Genomic DNA, 23,061 nt, shown 5'->3' on the forward strand with positions numbered 1-23,061 from the left:
TAGTATCAATCCTATATCAGAATCTAAAACTGGGAACTGATAACAGTGAGGCAGTTGTGCTTCAGTCTAAGTACAAAGTGAAAATCCAAGGTTTTTGGATTGCACTTCCACCCGACACCCAGCAGTCTAAAATGGACAGTCTTCACCACACTCAATGGTAGGGACTGAACTGAGTTTTTATCCACTTCAGGTGCATCAACACATTAAAGTTATCACCTTCAACAGTATTAGGGAAATAACAGAAGTTAGTATAAGAAATACAATTACTACGACTATCGTACTTTCACTAAATGTTAAAAAGTATTATTTGAGTGAACTTAGCATTCAACTGGGTTCACAAAACAATTGTTCATGCGTGTATTGTTGCACAAGAAGGTGAGGAAGGGAACAAGCAAGGTAATCTTTTTTTCTTTCAACTCAAAATCACCATTTAACACCAACCACCAACTGTAATTAGAGTAATTCAAAAATTAACCAAGTTAAGGAATTTTTACATTGCATTTTTATGACTTTAAAACAGGCTTTGATACAATGATGAGCATCAAAAATTATGAATACAGCTGACCTGTTAAAATGGATTCTTTTTTAACGTGACTTCTCTTGTACTTCACTATTTTTATGAATCCCAAGTTCCTCTTTGAAGAAAAGAATTTGTATAGTCAATTGGATATAAATGAATTCTGTTTTGACTTCAACCCACCAGAGTAACAAAACAATTTAAACATGTTCAAGAACCTAATTTTCCATGTATTCTCCTCCACCAACTATTTATCTTGCTCCATCAATTTAAGTTCCTGATCCATTGCACCGCATTCTAACTTACTGGGATAGCAGGATATCTGCTGTTGTAATCGATTCAATGGGGGTTCAGATGACATTATCAGGTGCAAGGATGAAGCTTTTCGTATTTATATCAGCGTTCTAAACTCTGAGATTAGATTATAGATTTGAAATCCCTGCTTTTTTGTGTTATTTATAAAATTATATATGCTGGGACTTTTGTCTATGCAAGCCTTTTTTATCTCAGCATTTCATACCGGTATCGGTGGGCAAGTTTGTATTGTCAATCAGTTTTTGTGAGGTGCCGGTGTCATGGCAGATCAAAATATCGTTAATAAATAGAAAGGGGACGAAGTGGAACAAGCATGATTTTATTTTGATTAATTTTATTGAGATCAATTTTGCTAAGTCTCTCGCAAGTTTCTGTGGTAAATGACAACATAGATTACCGCAGAATCTTCACAGAAGGGCACTGGCAATATTCTTACAGCAAGTTGGAAAAAATAATCTGCAATTGATCACAGGAAGATTGTATGTCCAGTATATTTTATAAGCATTAAACACATAAACACAAAAGAAAGAAACACAGCTTTACACTCAGCCCATCACTAGATATATCTGGTCTGTAGCTTAGGTTTCCAAACAGCTGAAATAGCCAGTTGTCAGTCTATTTCAAAGTACAGCCATAATGTTTCAGTCACAGCTTCAGCATGACTCCATTTCCTTATGTCCTTCCAGCACTACAGCTTCAACACACCTGCTGAACTCTCCTTCAGAAACTTCTCCCAAAAAAATATTTTTCCATGGCACTTTTACCAACCATAATTTCGAGGCTTTAGTGTCACTTAAAGGTATTAATTAAATTCTCTATTGGCTGGAGTCATACCTAGCACAAAGGAAGGTGGTTGGGGTTGTCGGAAGCCAATCACCTCAGCCCTAAGACGTCGCTGCAGGACTTCCTCAGGGTAGTATCCTAGGCACAACCATCTTCAGCTGTTTCATCAATGACCACCCTTCCATCATAAGGTCAGAGGTTGGGATGGTCGCTGACGATTGCACAGTGTCAGTACCATTTGCAACTTCTCAGATACTGAAGCAGTCCATACCCATGTGCAGCAAGACCTGGGCAACATTGAGGCTTGGGCTGAAATGTGGCACTAATGTTACTTGCCACTTAGGTTCCAGGCAATGACCATCTCAAACAAGAGAAAATCTAACCATCTCCCCTTGACGTTCAACAGCATTATCATTGCTGAATTGCCCACCATTAACATCCTGGGTGGTTACCATTGACCAGAAACTGAACTGGACTAGCCATATAAATACTGTGGCTGCAAGAGCAGGTCAGAGGCTGGGAATTCTGTGGCGAGTAACTCACCTCCTGACTCCCCAGAACCTGTCCACCATCTACAAGGCACAAGTCAGGGATATGATGTAAAACTTGCCTGGATGGGTGCAGCTCCAACAACAATCAAGACACTAGTCAGCATCCAGGACAAAGCAGCCCACATGATCAGCACCCCATCCACCACCTTAAATATTCAATCCTTCCATCAGTGGCAGCAGTGTGTACTATCTACAAGATGCACTGCAGCAACTCGCCAAGGCTCCTTCAACAGCACCTTCCAAACCTGCGACCTCTACCACCCAAAAAGACAAGAGCAGCAGACATATGGGAATATCACCACCTACAAGTTCCCCTCCAAGCCACACACCATTCTGACTTGGAACTATATAGTCGTTCCTTCACTGTCACTGGGTCAAAAAGCTGGAACTCCCTCCCCAACAGCAGTGTGGGTGTACCTACACCACATGAACCACATGTAGCCGTTCAAGCAGGTGGCTCATCCCCACTTTCTCAAGGGAATTAGCGATAGCAACAAATTCTGGCCCTGCCAGCGACATCACATCCCATGAATAAATAAATAAATAAACAGGTTTGAAGTCAGCGTCTTGATTCAGAAACTCCATGCTATACTCGTTTCAAAATTTACAGGCTGCATGTGTTTCTTCTGCTGATTGACTTGCTTTCTCTCTCAGACATACATACATAAAAGTGCAGCGATTGTGATCATTTGAATATTTCACAAAGCATAAATTAAAAAATGGACAATGGACAATTTATCTGCGGTGGATAAGGAAAATAGTTTCATAATCAATCAGTTTCAATTGTTTTGTGCATTGTCCCTCAATCCCACAGCCTAATTCTTCAACTGAGCATGAGCAACACCATGGAAGTTCCACGAGTACATATTAAAAAGCCTGAAATTTTCCAATACGACATAATTCCTTTGAACAACTTATTAAGAAAGTCACAAGTGCTTTGCTTACATCAGCAATATACTTGGAAAGTAATTACCAATCGTGCGACCAAAATGATCACTTTGGAATATTTGTACTTTAGTTCAACAAAAGAATGTGAAAAGCAAAAAATGCCTTATAATTAATGTTCAACACAACTATTCTCTGGAACAAATAGTGAATGTGCAAAGGACAAGATTTTAGCACGACTACTGATGAATTTATGTAATAATGTGAGATTGTTCAGTATTTTCGCATTGAAACCTTGACTGTCAATGATTAGGGAAATTTGCTATACCTGGATCAGAATGATGCAAACACCTATGTTCAGATCAGTAAATTTACATAATGAAATTGAATAGAAATTGGGCTGGTTATGCATTTATCAAAGTTGTGGAAATTAATAATTAAAAACAACAATAGCTCTATATTAGCTGGAACCACTCAGCAGGTCTGGCAGCATCCGCAGTATTTTGCTTTTATTTTATTTATTTTATTTCGAGGGACAGCACTGAAACAGGCCCTTCGGCCCACCGAGTCTGTGCCGACCATCAACCACCCATTTATACTAATCCTACACTAATTCCATATTCCTACCACATCCCCACCTGTCCCTATATTCCCCGACCACCTACCTATTTTCGGGGCAATTTATAATGGCCAATTTACCTATCAACCTGCAAGTCTTTGGCTTGTGGGAGGAAACTGGAGCACCCAGAGGAAACCCACGCAGACACAGGGAGAACTTGCAAACTCCACACAGGCAGTACCCAGAATTGAACCCGGGTCGCTGGAGCTGTGAGGCTGCGGTGCTAACCACTGCGCCACTGTGCCGCCTGTGCTTAATTCACTGCCACTTCTCTTCCAGGAATGCCTACCTTGACGAAGTTCTGCTCTTCTTTCCAACGGGATTTTCGTTTGTCTCTTTTACCTCGTTCACCTTCATTGCTTTCCTCTTTCCACAGATGCTGCCAGACCTGCTGAGTGGTTCCAGCATTTCTTGTTTTTATTTCAGATTTCCAGCATCCGCAGTATTTTGCTTTTATTTGCTCTATATTAGCTATAGCGTTCAAATCCTCTGAAGAAGGAATTTTCCTCCACACAAGATCAGGGGGCAGGTTGTTCAACCTTGCCCGTCTAAGAGCGAAGTCCAAAGTACGGAAAGTCCTCATCAGAGAACTCCTCTTTGCTGACGATGCTGCTTTAACATCTCACACTGAAGAATGCCTGCAGAGTCTCATCGACAGGTTTGCGTCTGCCTGCAATGAATTTGGCCTAACCATCAGCCTCAAGAAAACGAACATCATGGGGCAGGATGTCAGAAATGCTCCATCCATCAATATTGGCGACCACGCTCTGGAAGTGGTTCAAGAGTTCACCTACCTAGGCTCAACTATCACCAGTAACCTGTCTCTAGATGCAGAAATCAACAAGCGCATGGGTAAGGCTTCCACTGCTATGTTCAGACTGGCCAAGAGAGTGTGGGAAAATGGCGCACTGACACGGAACACAAAAGTCCGAGTGTATCAGGCCTGTGTCCTCAGTACCTTGCTCTACGGCAGCGAGGCCTGGACAACGTATGCCAGCCAAGAGCGACGTCTCAATTCATTCCATCTTCGCTGCCTTCGGAGAATACTTGGCATCAGGTGGCAGGACTATATCTCCAACACAGAAGTCCTTGAAGCGGCCAACATCCCCAGCTTATACACACTACTGAGTCAGCGGCGCTTGAGATGGCTTGGCCATGTGAGCCGCATGGAAGATGGCAGGATCCCCAAAGACACATTGTACAGCGAGCTCGCCACTGGTATCAGACCCACCGGCCGTCCATGTCTCCGTTATAAAGACGTCTGCAAACGCGACATGAAATCGTGTGACATTGATCACAAGTCGTGGGAGTCAGTTGCCAGCATTCGCCAGAGCTGGCGGGCAGCCATAAAGACAGGGCTAAATTGTGGCGAGTCGAAGAGACTTAGTAGTTGGCAGGAAAAAAGACAGAGGCGCAAGGGGAGAGCCAACTGTGCAACAGCCCCAACAAACAAATTTCTCTGCAGCACCTGTGGAAGAGCCTGTCACTCCAAAATTGGCCTTTATAGCCACTCCAGGCGCTGCTTCACAAACCACTGACCACCTCCAGGCGCGTATCCATTGTCTCTCGAGATAAGGAGGCCCAAAAGAATATTAGCTATTGGCTGCACATTCCCAATGGCATCACTTTATACATGCATAATATATTTAGACAACAGACTGGCTTCACTCTGTGGTTATATCAGTACAAGTTCAACTGAAATCCAGAAATTAAAAAAATATAATTTTCACACGTTTTGCTTTGCAATGCTTTGTGCTGGCTTGTGTCCATTTCTATCAACTATTTTCAAACATGTAAATTTTAAACTGAGGTGATTTGGTGTCTCCAGGGAAATTCCATATATACACAAAATAAATACACTATTTGTCATGTTCCCAGGGCTTCTAACCATAGATGAAAGTATTGCATTGTTGGTATAAATAGATTACTCTAATAAGCAAAGTACACAAACTGAATGAATTGTAACCAATGCTAACAGAAAATTGGGATGGAACATTGGGATGAAACTTTTCCATAGAACAATAAAAATTGTAATTATTTCTATGGAGCTCATCTAACTCTCCACTTTTGAATTATAAAAAGCAAACTATTGGATTTTTCAGTGAATGCTGCATCCAGCTAACTAGAGGATTTTGAAACCTTTCACACCACAATGAAGAAGGTCATTAGCTCGATCCTTGAAAATAAATTCAGTGAAACAGCTGCCAGCAATCTAAATAGCCACTTAGCTTGGCTGTGGAAATCAAAAATGAAAGTTAATAGAAACTCTGTTACAAATCAAAAACATTTGTACAGTTGCAAACACTCCACAGCCTAAATTAATGCCTGTGCACTATTCTGACCCTTTTGTCAATCAAGCTGGCATGCAACAACAAAAACTCATTTCATCACTACAAAGTACAGGTTAGGGAAATGTTTGTCCCATCCATCCCTTTTTTCCATAGTAACTCCAGGACCTATTTTAACACTGCCGGGTACTGTACGTGCAGTGACCAGGGAGGACAACGGGTTGCTAGGAATTTGTGGGCATTAAAAACCGGCCATTTAAATTCTTGGGTCTCATTAACACTTGAAGGGCCGGCTGCCTTCCCGACGGCCTGCAGAGTTGAGCCGCCTGTCCATGTGACCCGTGCAATTTTCAGCACCTTCCACGACTCTACTTGAAGCGGGGATGGATCATTTAAAGCAAGAATGCACCCCCTGATTGTGTTTTGCATTCAACAACTCTGGAAGACTGGCTGGCTGCAGACATGAGTCTAACGGGTGCCTACCGTTTTCCTGATGCATTTATCGAGGTGCTCGTGAGGAAGCGAGGACTGAATCCCCAATTGACAATATCCTGGGGGTCACCATTGACCAGAAACTTAACTGGACTAGCCGTATAAACACTATGGCTACAAGAGCAGGTCAGAGACTGGGAATTCTGTGGCCAGGAACTCACCTCCTGACTCCCAATGTCCACCATCTACAAAGGCACAAGTCAGGAGTGTGATGGAATACTCTTTACTTGCCTGGATGAGTGCAGCTCCAACAACAATCAAGAAGCTCGACACCATCCATGACAAAGCAGCCCACTTGATTGGCACCCCATCCACCACCTTAAATATTCACTCCCTCCACCACCGGCGCACTGTGGCAGCAGTGTGTACAAGATGCACTGCAGCAACTCACCATGGCTCCTTCGACAGCACCTTCCAAAACTGCAACCTCTACCATCTAGAAGAAAAAAGGCAACCAACTCATAGGAACACCACAACCTGCAAGTTCCCCTCCAAGTCACACACCCTCCTGACTTGGAACTGTATCACCATTCCTTCATTGTTGCTGGGTCCAAATGCTGGAAGTTCCTTCCTAACAGCACTGTGGTGTATCTAAACCACATAGGCTGCAGCAGTTCAAGTAGGCAGCTCACCACCATCTTCTTAATGGCAATTAGGGATGGGCAATAAATGCTGATCTTGTCAGCAATGCTCACATCTCACAAATGAATTAAAAAAGGGAAGTACTGCTTCCCAGAGGTGGCTGAAAGGGTCAGTGCCAGGTCCTGTGTTTATAGAAAGAGGGTCAATGATGTGACAAGAGCAGCAAGGGTGGCTACAGCTCTTCATCTCTCCACTTTTCAACACTCCTCTCAGCCCCTCCTCTACCACATATAGTTATGACCTCCTTTCTTTCACCTCCTTCAACATACAAATGCATGGGCACCTCCCTTGTTTGTTCCAAACACTCACCACTTATTTTCCTCTCTTCACACCACACACTAGCACCATTCTTTTCTCATATTTTAACACATGCACAACCACCAACTACTGCCACCCCTCCTTACTCATTTTACATCACACACACTGCATTTTACATTCAACACCTCCCCATCATTGTTCCATCTTGCTTATTCAACACTATGTGCACAAACCTCACATATGCCCATTCACCTTCTCAGTGTACACTCAATTGGGGTGGCACAGTGGCTCAGTCACTGCTCCAGTGACCCGGGTTCGGTTCTTGGGCACTACCTGTGCAGAGTTTTCAAGTTCTCCCTGTGACCGCATGGGTTTCCTCTGGGTGCTCTGGTTTCCTCCCACATGCCAATAACTTGCGGGTTGATAGGTAAATTGGCCATTATGGGAAAAAAAATTACCCCTCGTGTAGGTAGGAGAATTGTGAGGATGTGAGAGGGAAAATGGGATTAATGTAGGATTAGTATAAATGTGTGGCCGATAGCATGGACTCGTTGAGCTGAAGGGCCTGTTTTGGTGCTGTATCACTCTATGACTCTAATCTTTCTGCAGGACAAGACTGCATATACTGGCAGGATGAGTGGAGGAGACTCCAACATCATCACCTTCACACAGGCACAGCAGAAAGCACTGTAGATCATTGACCCAGGCAGTGTCATGAACATCGCAGAAGCTGGTGGCATACCCAAGCAGGTTATTTATTCCCTTCATTCACCTCAGCACACATGTGGCAAACAAAGTAACTTCAACCTTTTATTAACTTCAACCTGTATTGTCCAGACTATTACCTCATCCTGTGCAGCTTCTCAGACATCGTTATTCTTCTCCATGCTCTCTTTCTTGCAGAACCTACTCAACAAGAGGCCGCTGCAGAACAGGATAACACCTCTGAGGATGCACCATCAGACACTTCTGCCCTCACAGGCACCAGCTCAGTGTGGGATAGATAACAACTTAGAAGAGTGGAGAAACACCCAGCACTAATGCATAGCAGCAGCAAGTGATGGCAGGACAGCACAGGGGAGATCTTGCTAGAGGGCAAAGCCATGTCCTAGCTCTGCTGAAGACAACAGAGATCAGAAATTCCAGGGGCCAGACATGAGAAGAAATTTGCTGGCCGCACACAGACAGATGCACAAAGTATTGGATGCTTTTAAGCCATGCCAGGGAGTCTCGTCACGACACTTGAGAGTGTGGAGGGGCCTGCATTCAGTCTCTGTGGTGCCATCTCGCTTAGCATCACCACTCTGCAGTCTATTCTAGAAAGTGTGACAACCTCCAGGGACGCCGCAGTAGAACCGTCACAGCAGAAGTCCACACCGACATGATTTGCAGTTTTGGTGGAAGCTCAAACAGCTGTCATGCAGAATCTAGGCTCCACAAAGGAGAGAATGGTGTATTGATGGATAAAGGCTTTGGAGAGGTCAGTTACCTTCTGCAAACTTCTCTCCTTCAGATGACCCGGAAATGATGAGCCTCAGCCCCAAAGGAATATTAGTGATGCAATGGGAGCAGTATGAGCTGACCTTTCTCAGGATGTCAGAATATGTGCACAATGCACGCCGTTCCCCCAAACCAATATCTGCCATGGTGCCAGACTGCAGCTGGGCCTTTACGAGTTTGAGCACCCAAAATCACTGGTCATTAACATCTCGAGCATCCATATATAAGGAACAGCATCCTACCACCAGCTGTGCTGAGGCCACTAGAGAAGCACCTCATAGGAAGCCTCCTTTAAAGAAAAGCACAATGTACCGCTGCTCAGTTTGGTCCAGGAAAGTGATTCTTGGCCTGTGGACCATATGTGCTGGGTGTGGTCTGCTGCATGCAGCCCTCCCTCCCTTTCATCCCCACTCACCTGATGTATTCTGAAACACCAAGCTGCTGTGCTCACCTTCCAAATCTTTCTCCATCCAAAAGAGTGTAAGAATGGCTCCGCATAGGCTCTCAGACCTGACTGAAGATTCGTAATGCCCTATTCGGCACAGTGGCTAGCACCGCAGCCTCACAGCTCCAGCGACCCGGGTTCAATTCTGGGTACTGCCTGTGTGGAGTTTGCAAGTTCTCCCTGTGAACCGCATGGGTTTTCGCCGGGTGCTCTGGTTTCTTCCCACAGCCAAAGACTTGCAGATTGATAGGTTAATTGGCCATTATAAATTGCCCCTAGTATAGGTAGGTGGCAGGGAAATATATAGGTGGATATGTGGTAGGAATGTCGGATTAGTATAAATGGTTGGTTGATGGTCGGCACAGACTCGGTGGGCCAAAGGGCTTGTTTCAGTGCTGTATCTCTAAATAAAAATAAATAAATAAAGTGTAGAGGTCATGATCTGGAAGCTGGAAACACTCCTGGAAAACCAGACAGCAAAAGATCCTATGATCCTGTGAGCTGTATCTTAAAGCTGCCTTTTATAGTGCTTCAGGAGATCTCAGACATCAACAGGTCTCCTAATTCTCGCTGGCCTGTCCAAGAGTGGGCAGAACATCTGCAAATTTGAGTTAAAATGCCAACACTGGATTAAGCGGTATCTCTCGTGGCATTCTAACACAACAGTGAGAAAGCAGTCATGTATCACATTTAGTAGCTCAGATTCTTAACTGTTTGGGCATTCCCAGTGATTAGTTTGGTGAACCCCCTCCCATTAGAATGATCCTTCTGTTTGCACATATCTTCCTTACCGCTTCATAAGCCAAGCTGAGCTTAGTCTGGTAGTCGGCAGCAAACCTCTAAAATTCTGTTACTTTTCCACAACATTCTTCCATCCGATTAACTTGTTGCAAAACTTATTTAGAACCAATGGGTTTACTTTTAATTTCCAGCTGTGCGTCCCTGTGTAATGGGCAGAAACCCTCCTAATGCCTATATATTGTACTCATCTCCATCATTAACAATTAACTACTGAGTTCCTATTATATTCCAATTCCCAGCTGTCATAAGAGCCTTGAGTTGAATTATTGTAATAACTTCCACCATTCATTTATACACACTTTACTAGATTAAGCCCATCCTTAACAGCATTCCTTTTCTGATTTAATCTCACTGCCATTAATTTCCTTCCTTTTTGGTCTAACTTTATTCCTCCCTCCTCCACGTTACTTGTTAAATCCTCTCCACTGTCCTGTTTACCCTCTCTGCAATGAAATTGGAGCCAATCTTATTCAGGTGAAGACCATCATGTCTGAACAACTTCCCCAACACAGAACTTTTCCTAACGTCCTAAGATCTAAAACCTCCCTCTTCAGTCTGTATTGACATATCCAACCTGATTCTGTCGAACTGGTCCAGCAAATAGAGCCAGAAATAATTTTGAGATTACTACCCTTGAAGGTTTACACTTCAATCTAAAACCTAATTCCTCAGATTGCTTCTGTGAGACTGCCATTTCATCTTTTCTAGGGCGCTGCTGCCTTTGAGCCTTGAGAGCAGCCTACAGCTGCAGTGAGAGTAATGGCTCTGCACTGCATACTATAAAATGACAAGCTGTAAAATGCTAAGTAAATGTTCCATATAAATCTGCTTAACTAGCTGTAATTGCAAGCTAAAATGTAAACATTTTCCCAAACAAGAAGTAAGCAACATCACAGTCACTCTAAACTTCTGGATACATCTTTTCTTGTATTGAGATGTGAAATTAACTGTAACTTTGGAGTTAATAGCAGCTTTTTCTCATTTGTTCCATCTTCACAATTTAGAATTTTAGAAAACAAATGACTGAAGAACACAGCCCATTTTTAGTTGATTTTTGCCCATTCTACTGAATGGAATGTTTTGTTCTATACTCTGTGCTTCCACTTTTTCCATTATTGGCTGCAGACAACATTTGTGTGTATATGCAAAGAAATAAAGCTCTTTTTAAAAACATTTTATTACTGTTTTCAATGTGAATTGTGGTTTTTTCCTTAAAGCTTTTGAACATTAAACTTGTTTTGTCTTTTTATCCACTTCATTATTTTCTTGACTTCTATTGCTGACATCAAGCAGATCAGTTCAGTCGACTGATGTTCAACCTCCAGTCGATGCAAGGTTGAAGGTCCGTGTTGAATGTTACTGATCCTTGACTGTGTCTAAAAACTATGGTATCTTCTTGGCCAGTCTTCTGATATTACCCAACTTACAGAAGTATAAAATCACCCAAGTTTTTGTGATTTCAATTTTTTCAGATGTATCTCACACTATCTTCAGGTTGACTCAACTTGGCTAAGTGGACCCTGGATGTCCCGTGGTAATAAAGTTCGGCCTTATTTCTTGACAGCATCCACTGCAGTGATCTATATCACAGTGCAGTGCTGTGAACAAAGATCTGAGAGATTTTAATGAAGTTAATGCAAGAGCAGAACCAACTCCTTCCTCATTCAATGTTTATAGCTCGAGTATGTTCACTTGCCTAGATTGAGTCTACAATTCTGGAAATCACAGTCCTTTTAGGGAGTGTGTCGTACTTTAGCAAAAATGAAATTGGTGAGCGATCAGGGTCTAAAAGCAGAAATTACCACCATGACCCACAGAGTATGTTTTGCTCTTGAGGTCAGTGTTGAGCTCGTGGTTGCAAAGAATAATAGCAAGTATGAGGATTTGGGACTGTTTTAGAAACTAGCAAAGGGCCACCAGAAAGTTCAAAAGGCAAAATATTGAATATGAGAGTAAACTAACTAGGAATATTTAAATAGATTGTAAGAGCTTTTACAAGTATGTAAAAAGGAAGAAACTAGCTCAAGTAAATGTTTTTATTTATTTTTATTTAGAGATACAGCACTGAAACAGGCCCTTCAGCCCACCGAGTCTGTGCCGACCAACAACCACCCATTTATACTCTTTTCTTTTGGGCCTCCTTATCTCGAGAGACAATGGATACGCGCCTGGAGGTGGTCAGTGGTTTGTGAAGCAGCGCCTGGAGTGGCTATAAAGGCCAATTCTGGAGTGACAGGCTCTTCCACAGGTGCTGCAGAGAAATTTGTTTGTTGGGGCTGTTGCACAGTTGGCTCTCCCCTTGCGCCTCTGTCTTTTTTCCTGCCAACTACTAAGTCTCTTCGACTCGCCACAATTTAGCCCTGTCTTTATGTCTTTATGACCAACAACCACCCATTTATACTAACCCTACAGTAATCCCATATTCCCTATCACATCCCTACACTAGGGGCAATTTACAACAGCCAATTTACCTATCACCTGCAAGTCTTTGGATGTGGGAGGAAACCGGAGCACCCGGCGAAAACCCACACAGACACAGGGAGAACATGCAAACTCTGCACAGGCAGCACCCAGAATCGAACCCGGGTCCCTGGAGCTGTCCCATAGAAACAGAGACAGAAGAAATTATGATGGGGAATGAGGAAATAGCAGAGACATTGAACAAATATTTCATGTCTGTCTTCAAAATAGAAGACATAAGTTGCATACCAGAAATAGAAGGTAATCTAGGGACTAAAAATTGAGGAAATTAAGGTAATTAATATCAGTAGAGAAAAAGTATTGCAGAAACTTAAGGGACTAAAATCCAACTTGATGCCCTATATCTTAGGCTTCTAAAAGAGATAGGTGCAGAGATAGTGGATGCGTGGCTATGATTTTCCAAAATTCCCTGGATTTTGGACCAGACCCAGCAGATTGGAAATTAGCAAATGTAACACCGCTATTTAAGAAAGGAGGGAGAAGAAACAGGGAACTACAGGCCAGTTAGCCTGACATCAGTCCTTGGGAAAATGCTGGAATCTATTATTAAGGAAGTCTTAATGCACTTAGAAAATCATAGTATGATCAGGCAAAGTCAGCATGGTTTTATGAAAGGAAAATAAATGTTTGAGAAATTTATTAAGAGTTTTTGGAGGATGTAATTAGTAGGGTAGATAAAGGGGAACCAGTAGATGTAGTATACCTGGATTTCCATAAGGCATTTTATAAGGTGCCACACAAAAGGCAAGATAAAGGCTCATGGAATTGGGGGTAATATAATAGCATGGATAGAGAATTGATTAACGGACAGGAAACAAAGAGTATGCACAAATGGGGCATTTTCATGTTGGCAGACTGTGACAAGTGTTGCAAGGATCAGTACTGGGGCCGCAGCTATTTACAATCTATATTAATGACTTAGACAAAGAGACCGAGAGTAATTTATCTAAGTTTACTGATGATACAAAGGTAGGTGGAATTACAAGCTATGAGGAGGACAAAAGAGAGGCTGCAAAGAGATATATACAGGCTAAGTGAGTGGGCAACAAACAGGCAGATGGAGTATGATGTGGGGAAGTGTGAGGTTATTCACGTTGGTCATAAGAATAGAAGAGCAGAATTTTTTTTTTTTTTTAAAAAGGTGTGAAACTTGTAAATATTGATGTTCAGAGAGACTTAGGTGCACTTGTACCAGGAACACAAAGTTAGCATGCAGGTACAGCAAACAATTAGGAAAGCAATTGGTATGTTGGTATTTATTGCAAAGAAATTGGAGTACAAGAATGAACAAGTCTTGGTACAATTGTACAGGATTTTGGGGAGACCACACCTGGAATATCATATGCAGTTTTGGTCTCCATATTTAAGAAAGGATATACTTGTATTGGAGGCAATACAGCAAAGGCTCACTACATTGGTCCCTGGGATGAGAGGATTGTCTTATGATAAGAGGCTGAATAAATAGGGCCGATATTCCCTGGAGTTTAAAAGAATGAGAGATGATCTTAGTGAAACATACAAGATTCTGAAGGGGCTTGACAGGGTAGACACGGAGAGGCTGTTTCTGCTATCTGGGGAATCTAAAACACGAGGGCACAGTCTCAGGATAAGGGGATGATTATTTAGGACGGAGATGAATCTTTGGAATTCTCTACCTAATAGGATGCTGCATCATTGAAAATATTTAAGGTTGGGATAGACAGATTTTTGGTGTCTCAGGGAATCAAGGGGTATGGGGAGCAGGTGGGAAAGTGGAGTTGAAGCCCAAGATCAACCATGATCATATTGAATGGCGGAGCAGGCTCGATGGCCATATTTCTTATGAACCCAGTCTACTGGGTTGATGTCAACAACTGGGTCCAATCACTACATCAACAAACAGTGGAGATAGTCAGTTACTTGGAAGTTTCAAGTTCCAAAAAGAAGTTAAATCCAAGCCTAGACCAAGGGACTGAAGGGTACGGAACTATGTATAACTTTAAGTGTGCGGATGTATACTATCCTATGAAATAACCTCTACTGAAGTATAGCAACAGCTCAATCTGCAACTGTAATGTGCAACATGATTCTGACCTAATAACGGGCCATATGTTAATAAAGTGATGGTGATAATGTTGATAAACAATGAGGTTCTTGAAATGTAGTATTTAAAGTATCAACAGCCTAAAGACTGGTTACACTAGTTTTCAATTTGAAACATGAAAGTGCATCTATTGGTATGCAATGTTTAATGTTTATATGGTGGCACAGTGGTTAGCACCGCAACCTCACAGCTCCAGCGACCCGGGTTCAGTTCTGGGTACTGTCTGTGCGGAGTTTGCAAGTTCTGCCTGTGACCGCGTGGGTTTCCACTGGGTGCTCCGGTTTCCTCCCACAGTCAAAGACTTGCAGGTTGGTATGTAAATTGGCCATTGTAAATTGCCCAAGTGTAGGTAGGTGGTAGGAGAATGGTGGGGATGTGGTAGGGAATATGGGATTAATGTAGGATTAGTATAAATGGGTGGTTGTTGGTCAGCACAGACTCGGTGAGCTGAAGGGCCTGTTTCAGTGCTGTATCTCTAAATAAATATTAGAATTACATATGATTACCTGGAAATTCCGTATGATTCCTCCTCGTCTCCTGCCCTATCTTCGGAAGAAGACCAAAGGTCCCAGAGAAACAGGATAAATGGCAATTTTTAGCCTTTTACTCTATTTCTCTTAGAAGTTTCAGCTAATGTTGATCTGGAACCAGCTGCTGAGAGGTGTAGAAAATCAGCCTTGATTGACTCACACTTCAGGTTTTCCCACCTTACTATTAGGAAGTGTCCATTCTCTGGCACACTCTCCAACTGACAACCATACCAAGGCCTGAACTCATCTGATGGGAATTACTGATGCCCGTTTGTGTTTTATCATTTTGACAGCGTCGGCATAAAGTGCAGCCAGGCTATCCTAGCATGGTAAGCTTTTCTAAACTACAAAGTAACAGTAATAGCAACAGGCAAGGGACAAAACAAACTATCCTAATTAGTGAGTGAAGACACAAACCAAAAAGAAACATTATATTTTATATATCCACAAACATTTTATTTGTTGAAATCACACCAAATTATCTCGAGTTCCTAAATTAACGGTTACATTTTAAAAATGATTGAAATATTTACACTGTGCTAGACTATATATCCAGCTCATTTAATTGCAGAAAAGCAAATGATGTTCAAGTCAAACTTCTCAACTAAGGCACATTTAGGTAGCTTTTTTGGAATTAAAAGCTTTGTGATAAAAGTTTAAGAACAGTCCCAGCATCATTAAACCATACATGATACTGTAAATACAAAATCCATGAAAGAGATACCCCCAAATTGCAAGAATCAAGCAGATAAGAAACTGAAGGATTTGTAACTGGGTCATTCGTTTCTTCCACACAGGTCGCTGGACAGGATTCAATGCGCTCTGCCCATAGTAGAAATACAGCAGAACATGAATTAATGAATTAAGTGCAAGGAAAGGTGCAATGGCTGGCCATGGGTAGTAATGATAGGTCAGATCACTCAGGATCAGCATGCTGCAGTGGTGGTAGACATGTAGGAAGGAGATCTGACGCTTTCGATGCCTTAAGATCATGAAGACTGTGTCAAGCAGTTCCACATTTTTTATCACCCAATACATGAAGTAGGCATGATGTAGTTCAGAAAAGAACTCCTTTTGAAAAATGGAAGTCGCAATTCTAAGGCCACGCAGGAAGAGGAGAGTGGTGTACAGGCTCATGATGCTACAGGCCATGTTATAGACTAATAGGATCTGCAGAATTTAACAAACAGAGACATTTACATGGACTTGTAAGCAGCAACTATTCAAATCATATTCTGTTCAACTTAACAAATGACAGTGCCTAAGAAAATTGAATTAATTTGGCTGCCAGCAACATAATTATGAAAATACATTTTAGGTTGAATACGAACTAGATGACTTTTGGATTTAAAACTATAAAATTATTTAACCAGAGGCTTTTAGGTTGTATTATTTTCCTAGCATCGATTGTAACTGTCCTTCTCAGCACAACTCTCTCAGTTTCTGCTGCTGTGTAACAGTAATCTTTAACTTGACGTGATGAGGTGTCACCCAAGGCTGTAACTGGAATCTCAGTGTTTACAGGTGTGTGGATTATTCTGCAACTGAGTTACAGCCTGTAGCTCATGGCTAATACACTGTTGGAACAAGATCTTGACTGCAGCACCAACTCCACAGCCATGTTATTCAATCACAAAAGGTAGCTATGCTTCAAACAAATGAATATGTCTTTATTATTCTCTTCCCATAAACTATTTTTTGAAACTTCTACACCGTTACAAGACATGGTGTGAAAATTAAACACCCAATGGGGACAGTTCATTGTTTATTTTTAATAAAACAATGAGACTGGAGAAACTAGGATTGTTCTCCTCACAGCAGAGTAGGTTAAAGGGAGATTTAATAGAAGTGTTCAAAATTATGAGGAGTGTTGATAGAGTAGATAGAGAGAAATTGTTTCCACTGGCAGGAGAGAGGGTAACCAGAGAACACAGATTTAAAATAATTGGCAAACAAGCGGGGAGAAATGAGAATTTTTTAAAAAACATTTATATAGCACTTTTAATATAATAAAACGTCCCAAGGCACTTTATGGGAGCACTATAAAACAAAATATGAAAAACAGTGCCACATAGAGATATTGGGCTGAATTTAATGGCTGTGGCCCAATGGCGGGCCTGAAAGCCGGGGATAACCCCGCCATGGCCATTTCTGGAAGCCCAACACAATTTGATCCACTTCAGGCAATTAACTGCCTGGCGTTGGTACTTCCATCCCTCCAATTCACTGGCAGCTCTTCAGTCCCAGCAGTGCTATCAGGAACAGTGGCCACTGCTGGTACTGCAGCTGGCAAGGGCCAACAATGGAGGTGGTCCCAGAAGAGAGCTAAGTGTGTGGGGCTTGCCAGGCCAATCAGAAATACCTCAACAAGGTGGGTAGGGGGCTGGGGCCATTGTTCAGGGAAGGGGGAGATTTACGAAGGAGCAGCCCTTGCTGCCAGGGAGCCACAGGGTGTCCTATCAGGAGGGCACCAACCCCCAAGCCTGCAAGGAGACCATCAGCTTTTACTGGGCAATCTCTCCACATGGTGGAGGGTCCCTAAATAACCTTTAATTTGGCACTTAAGGGCCTCAACTGGCCTCTGGACATGAAGGCTCAACCTTCCCAGTCACTGATAAAACTGCACAGTGTCAGGAAGGCGACCAACACTAGAGGGCTAGTAAAATTCAGCCCATTAGGTCAGATGACCAAAAGCTTGGTCAAAGACATAGGTTTTAAGGGGTGTCTTAAAGGAGGAAAGTGAGGCAGAGGGGTGTTGGGAGGGTATTCCAGACATTAGGGCCGAAGCAACTGAAGGTGTGACCAACAATGGTGGAGCGGTTAAAATCAGGGATAAGAACATAAACAGGAACAGGAGTAGGCCATTCAGCCCCTCGAGCCTGCTCCATCATTTAATAAGATCATGGCTGATCTGATTGTGGCCTCAACTCCACTTACCTGCCTGCTCCCCATAACCCTCAACTCCCTTGTAGATCAAAAATCTAACAGCCTTGAATATATTTAATGACCCAGCCTCCACTGCTCTCTGCAGAAGAGAATTCCAAAGATTAATGACCCTCAGAGAAGAAATTCCTGATCTCCATATTAAAAGGGAGACCCCTTATTTTGAAATGATTATTGTAGTACCTTTCCTACAAGCCCCCATTATTTCTTGATTTTATATTCTGTTCTAGTGTAGCTGTTAGGGGGCCTATAAACTACTCCCACCAGTGACTTCCTCTGCTATTTCTTATCTCCACCCAGATTTCGACTAGAGCATGGCTACCCAACCCAAACCCAACGCACTCGACAACATGTCAGGTTCAGGTCGGGTCGCTCTTCCAGGTCTGGCATTCGACCTCGGGTCGGGTCGAGCCGGGTCAGGCACACTCTATCACCACCTCCGGTATGTGGCTCCAATCTTAATATACTTTTTAAACAACCTTTCAAGTCCAGTTACAGTTTTTGTTGCTGATCTGCACAAGCTTAAAAAGTGAAAAACGGAAGCTAGGTTAACTGAACATTCCAGTGGTCGGTCGGGTCGGGTGATGGAAAAAAAGTGAAAGGACTCAAGCCGGGTCGGATGTGTTTCCAGCGGGCTCGGGTCGGGTTTCATTTGCAGACCCGAGCCAGCCTCTAATTTCTACATCTTCATCTTCCAAGCCAAGATCCTTTCTCACTACTGTTCTGATCGCATCCTTTATTAATAGAGCTACGCCACCTCCTTTTCCTTTCTTCCTATCCTTCCGAAATGTCAAATGTCCTTGAATATTTAGTTCCCAGCCTTGGTCAACTTATAACCATGCCTCTGTAATGGCCATCATACCATTTATTGCTACTTGTGCTATCAATTTATCCATCTTGTTATGAATGCTGCGTGCATTCTGAGAAAGAACCTTTAATTCTGCCTTTTGTTATTAAAGTACTTCCATTTGTAATATTTTTTGAGGACTAGCATTTTAAAATTGTGGAAATTGATTCCTTTGGAGTACTGAAGAGATTACCATAGATGCTGGACTTTGTTTAAAAAAGGCCACTGAAAGGACTTTGGGACTTGGTTTAGAAACATACTTACTCTTCAGCTAAGTAAATATCAGCAGCCTTGATGACTAGGGGGACATGTTTACAGAGAAGTGATATACCAAGATTCATCGTGGTCAAGAGTTGGTTTTATTTTGGATATTGTTTTGAGTCAGTTGGGGGTCAGCCTGCTAAGAGAGAAGACACCAGCTCATCCTTTCTCCACCTGTGTGTGTGATGGCGGAGACTCCTGATGCCGCATTTCTCCTGGAAAGCCTACCAGTCTAATCCTCAACATCGCCTTAAGAGAACTGCTTTAAAAAGGTCCCAGTGACAGCCGTCTAAGCGTATTTGGGACACCAGAAAGAGACAACGGATATCATTCCATATCTTCTCCTATTCCTTCAAGAATTCAGTAGTATTTGGCCAAAGTATTGTTTTACTTTTGTCTTTTTTGTAAAGAGATCACTCCAGAGAAAACCTTTTTTCTTTAATCGTTGTGTGTTTGTTGGGCTAACTTCAGAAGAGAACTTTCATATTTTAATCTGTGTTAATGCTTTGCATCTTTACTAAATAAGTCTTGTTTTATTACAAATTAATAATTTTGAAGTTTATTAAAGAAACTTGGCTGGTGAATTTTATTCTGAAATAAAAATAGAATATATAAATGGTCATATCAGCAAATGGGTAAACATTTAAATATTTGTTGTAACCCATGGAGAAGTGGAACTAAAGAAAGACAGCGCACTCCTCCTGTCTTGATTGTAGCACTTTTTAACCATTTTTCCCTACTCTGACCTGATTTGCTGGTGCACTCTTATGTCTGTACGCTCTGTCCCTTCCTTTCACACTCTGGTTATTACCCACACTATTGCCTTGTCCTTTCTCGTTAATTTTTTTAATTTCCCCTCACCTGAACCCTCCATCCCCCCTCTCTAGTTTAAGACCCTCTGGTCAAGAGGCCAGAATTAGAACAGCAGATATCTTGGAGGGTTGTGGGGCTGAAGGAGATTACAGAGATAGGGAGGGGCAAAGCCATGGAGGAATTTGAAAACAAGGGTGAGAATTTTTAAATCAAGACATTGCTTAACCGGGAGCCAATGTAGGTCAGGAGTGGTAGGTGAACAGGACTTAGTGCGACTTAAGACACAGGCAGCAGAGTTTTGGATGACCTCAAGTTTATAGAAGGCAGAATGTGGGAGACCTGCTATCACTCTGTTGAAATAGTCAAGTCTAGAGGTAACGAAGAAATGAATGAGGGTTTCAGCAGCAGATGAGCTGAAACCAAGGCAAAGTTGGACGATGTTAGAGGTGGAAATAGGCAGTCTTAGTGGAAGTGAAAATATGGGATCAGAAGTTCATGTCCGGGTCAAATGTGACACCAAGGTTCTGAACAGACTGACAGGGATGGAATCAGCAGGTAGGGAACAGAGGTTGCAGCAGGGACTGAAAACAATGGCTTCAGTCTTCCCAATCTTTAAGAAGAAATTTCTGCTCATTCAGTACTGGATGCCGGATAAGCAGCAAGTTATGATGATCTGGAATGCACTGCCTGAAAGGGCGGTGGAAACAGATTCAATAGTAACTTTCAAAAGGGATAGATACTTAAAAAGGAAAATTTTGCATGGCTATGGGGCAAGAGAAGGGGAAGTGGACTAATTGGAAAGCTCTTACAAACAGCTGGCACAGGTAAAATGGGCTGAATAGCCTTCTGTGCTGTATAATTCTATGAATGAGGCAAAAGATAAATATAATGCATGCACATGTTGACTGTGAATTATTAACTTTTTTTTGATAAGCTGCCACTACCAGTCATGTATCCTATAGATGTTTAATGTTTTAGATAAATTCAGAAATGAAAAATTTCAAACACTTCTTCCACTGTAATAACTTAAAACACGATGGCAGAAACCCGATAGTGCAGTGCACTCATACACAAAGAGGTTAGGGTTTAAGAAGATATGTTCACTCAGCAATTCCACACATGGCAAATTCCAGTCCCAGTTCAGCAACCTGGGAGGAATAAGCAGAATTCATACAATTTCTGCAAAAAATGGAGAGGAGAGAAATGGTGGCTGAGTTAATTCACCCTTGCCCCTCTAGTAATATTAGGTTACAGCGTGGCGTAACCAGTAGATTGGGAGCATGTTACATCTCAGTAAGGAAATGATTGTGCATTGGAGAAAAGCAATAAATGGGGAATGAAAAACAAGATAAATTAATGTAGAGTGAATTTTGGAAATTATATATCACTCCACTAAATCCTATGATGGATTGTATGTTTGTTTAAATTTGACATTATTTTCCCCCTCCCAGTTTAGGTTTACTCCCTAAAAACACACTGGTTTCTCAGACCATCTGGAACTTCTCTTTCAACAGGCAGAAAGCCAAGTAGGGAATAGCATACAAGCTTCAGAATGTAGCACACTGCCTGTTCCCACTGTACTCAGTAATAATCAGTATAATGTTCTTGGAGGAACACTATGTCAGGTGGCTGATGGGGGGGAGGATGGCGGTGGTGAGAAATGTACCTTTCTCCAAAGCTGCAAAACTCTCAAGTGCTTCTGGAATAAGAGATACTTTTATCTGGCCAGACTCAGAATGCAATCAGCAACTCTCACTTCCATGTGACAGCAGCACTAAATACAGGATGCTAAGCTTGCCTTGAAGTCACATCACATTTGCTGACTGTTCACAGCAGTCTGAATTGAGGGTCAGGTATTACAATGACATAGTGACCACACTGCAATACAATATGCAACTTCTAGCCGGTAATAGTCCAGCTGACAAATAAACTCAAATTTTAAAGAGCACTAACATGCTCAGGTAAATATCTTACTGATTGCACTCCTGCTGCTGGAGTCATGTCAAATGGCAAAGTACAGAAAGGATCTAAACAAGACATTGGTGTAGAAGGTGTTCATAATTAATATTTGGGTAAGCCAACATTCTACCCTTCACATTAAAAATGTGTCACTGCTCTCTAATTTTCATGAATATCTAGCACATGATGTCATTCAATTAGTTTTGGGTATCCCATCGTTCCCATATCTGAATAGAAACGCAGCATGTAGAAGGCTGGGTTTAATCTTTCTTTTACCACAAGACAAAGTCACAGTAACCTCCAAATAACGACAATAATGCAACCTCCTGTAATACCATATCCATTACAGAGAAAGAGAGCATCAGGGTAATAAATTAGGCCTCTCCTGGGACTGCAGCAGCTGTCAGGAAGCAACATCCAGAAAGCAGCAGATATACAGCAGCAACGGGCATTTTAAAACATCAAAGCTCGTGGCTATGATGCAGGCACAGAAAGGATTTGCACAGCCTCTTTCTTACATGTATTAGAACTAACTTTGTATGCAAAATTAATAAACTTCTAGAATGCACATTTGGAAAGTCGTAATCACCAAGTCCCAACTGACATTCTTCCCCTGCTGCTTTGTGATACCAACCTCCACTGCAGTGTATGGCACTCTTCCTGCCTGTGAACCCTGCCCAATTCAATAAAATCTACCTCTGAAATGCACTGTAAGAGATCAGAATTAAGATTAGATTCAGAAGTATGCAGTTCCATGTTGTCTTTGACCCAGATTGTCTATGAGCGGCTAAAAACCAAGAGGCACCATAAGCAAGTTACATCTGTAACTCATACTCTTGCCATTTCGGATAACATACAGGGTCATTTTTTTTTGCCCTGGTTTCCTTTTGTGAAAGGCTTAGTAGTAATGCATCAAAGTGAGATGATTGGCCCAGTGAGGAGGTCAGTGTTAATGGAGAACAATGGAAATCGGATATCTCAAATACAATAGCACAAAAATCTTCTAATGTCACTGGTGCAACGCTGCAAAAAATAACTGCACAATCAC

The 23,061-nt window shown here is 42.1% G+C and overlaps 1 protein-coding gene across 1 annotated transcript in view; it reads right to left on the reverse strand.

Moving 5' to 3' along the window:
• Nucleotides 1-15,638: 15,638 nt before the first annotated feature.
• Nucleotides 15,639-23,061, reverse strand: part of LOC137355460 (very long chain fatty acid elongase 5-like) — a 34,354-nt gene continuing 26,931 nt past the window's right edge. Inside the window, exon 4 of the mRNA XM_068020603.1 lies at nucleotides 15,639-16,360. Within this exon, the coding sequence (XP_067876704.1) occupies nucleotides 15,806-16,360 (555 nt within the window). The 3' untranslated portion in view covers nucleotides 15,639-15,805. The remainder of the gene's footprint in view (nucleotides 16,361-23,061) is intronic.

Source organism: Heterodontus francisci, chromosome 42, assembly GCF_036365525.1.
Source record: "Heterodontus francisci isolate sHetFra1 chromosome 42, sHetFra1.hap1, whole genome shotgun sequence".
NCBI classification, from domain to species: Eukaryota; Metazoa; Chordata; class Chondrichthyes; order Heterodontiformes; family Heterodontidae; genus Heterodontus; species Heterodontus francisci.